Source organism: Hemiscyllium ocellatum, chromosome 10, assembly GCF_020745735.1.
Source record: "Hemiscyllium ocellatum isolate sHemOce1 chromosome 10, sHemOce1.pat.X.cur, whole genome shotgun sequence".
In the NCBI taxonomy this organism is placed as follows: Eukaryota; Metazoa; Chordata; class Chondrichthyes; order Orectolobiformes; family Hemiscylliidae; genus Hemiscyllium; species Hemiscyllium ocellatum.
The window spans coordinates 91,038,697-91,040,965 of record NC_083410.1 but is presented as its reverse complement, the minus strand read 5'-3'; the positions used below and the strand labels follow the sequence as shown (position 1 = coordinate 91,040,965).

Sequence of the window (2,269 nt, the reverse complement as noted above, 5' to 3'; positions counted from 1 at the left end):
AAGTATATATTTATTGATTTCCAGAACCTGTTTCATTTATGTCTAAGCTTCAGTGCGGATACATTATATTCAGATGTAGTTTGCACCATTGAAGCAAAGTGGAAAGATGCCCCTTCATTGGAGTGCCCATATCCCCATGTCTGCCATGTCAGGGGCAAAGCAATGGTGCCTTTTCTCAGCCACCGTGCAGGGTGCTCTGGACTGACAGAGCCTGCCCAGGTGCACTGTGGGATTTTAAAGTTAGCTCAGCCACAAAGGGTATCAATCAGTCCATGGACATCCATTGAATGCCACATTTTTCTGGGAATGGAATATGGGAGGTTAGGAATAGAATTGAAAGTGAGGGATAATCAATGAGTGGAGTGGGTCATTAATGAGGTGTATTTAGTGAGATATGGAGGGAAAAGTCATGGGGCTGCACAGCAAGAATCCCTGAAAAACACTTGACACAACTTGCACTTACCCAAAAAAAGTTTTATAATTTTGTACAAATTATATTCTCATTGTGAATTGAGAAACTGATCTGTTGATCAATTTGAGCAATATCTTCAGCCTATTTATTTCATGTCAGTTGTACAATTGTAACTTTTTATTGCTTACACTATTTACTCACATTTTCATGGTAAAATTTGATGTGACCTTTCTTTAACATTTCCAGCTAACCTAATTGCAATCCTGACACTATCACGAGGGAAGTGTGGTCTTTCTAAAGGTGTCACTTGGTACCTGATCGCTATGGCTGTCGCAGATCTGTTAGTGGTCATTATTCAGGTCATACTGGACAAGATGAATTACTTATACCTACATATTATATTCTTCTCCTACCCTCCTGGTTGTAGCATCAAAGACGTCATTGGTTCCACAGCTGTAAGTAGCTCAGTCTGGCTCACAGTCGCCTTCACCTTTGACCGGATGGTGGCTATTTGTTTCCAGAAACTGAAGACAAAATTCTGCACTGAGAGAAATGCAGCTGTCATTATCACAACTGTCAGTTTACTGAGTTTATTAAACAAAATACCATTGTATTTTAAATATGAACCATACTATTGCAAAATAACCTATGAATACTTCTACTACCTTGTGTGGATAGCTTTTGACTGGGGAGATCGTATTTTAACTCCAGTGCTCCCTTTCTTCCTGATCCTGCTGCTCAATGCTGTCACCATCAGACACATCTTTCTGGCTAGTGCAGTCCGCAGGAAGCTGAGAGGACAACAAAACGGGGATAAGCCGAATGATCCAGAAATGAAGAATCGAAGAAGATCCATCATTTTGCTCTTTGCCATATTGGGCAGTTTTATCCTGTTATGGATCACTCGTGTCATAACTCACGCAATTCAAAGAATTACAGGATGGTACATTGGAGCACCAGCTGGATATTGGGTGGGAGATATCATGGGAGCAATGCTTCAGTTATCCAGCTCCTGCACCAACATGTTTATTTACGCAGTCACACAGAGGAAGTTCAGAGAGGAGATACTGAATACTGTGAAATATCCCTTCATCACCATCCAGAATTCCATTAAACGATATGAACAAAGCTGGTCAATGTGAGCACGGTCTCTAAAGGAATATTATTGTTCATCTCCAGCTCAGCTGCTGTTGAATCGGAGCTTCCAAAGAGATTTGAAACTGAGAATCAGATTGTTCCTCAAACAGCATTAACAAACCATTCAACACAAGTGTGTTCTGAGGGTGTCTGCTCCTGCTCAGTAAAGATCCATGATTATCTTCTTCTTCACATTTGGCCCATTATCAGTTGATGGATATAATGCCATTATGTAAAGTATTGTTTCTCGCTCAATATAGATCACATTGTCTTATGGTGTAATTTTAAATTAAATTGGAGATTGTATTATTAAATGCTGTTACCATGAATCGGAAGGGTCCATTATAACAGAGCTGTCATTGAAAACTGCTCTACCATTGGCTCCATGACTCATGAGTGATAGTCCCTTACAATAACAGTCAGATCTTAGCTCTGATTAAAACTTCAATTTTCCATAATTCTATTAGTTTTAAAATAGTTGTAAAAATGGATAGGCCTTGTATAAGACATAAAGTTCTAAATTGGAGTAAGGCTAATTTTGATGGTATGAGACAGGAACTTTCTCATGAGTAGGGACCAACGATAAATATTGAGGCTCTGGTCAAGATTAACACTCCACCAGGTGAAAGTCCAACAGGTTTATTTGAAATATAAAACTTTCACAGCGCTGCCCCTTCATCATATCAAGAGCACACAACACCCTCTGATGGTCAGACAGAT

The 2,269-nt window shown here is 39.6% G+C and overlaps 1 protein-coding gene across 1 annotated transcript; it reads left to right on the top strand.

The window, feature by feature from the left end:
* Positions 1–735: 735 nt before the first annotated feature.
* LOC132819580 (probable G-protein coupled receptor 139) lies at positions 736–1,554 on the top strand. The gene has a single exon (XM_060831150.1). The coding sequence runs from the start codon at positions 736–738 to the stop codon at positions 1,552–1,554; it is 819 nt and encodes a 272-aa protein (XP_060687133.1).
* Positions 1,555–2,269: the final 715 nt, after the last annotated feature.

What these genes read in the sequence shown, in the direction of transcription:
- LOC132819580 (XM_060831150.1), top strand. Translation starts at nt 736, where the DNA reads ATGGCTGTCGCAGATCTGTTAGTGGTCATTATTCAGGTCATACTGGAC.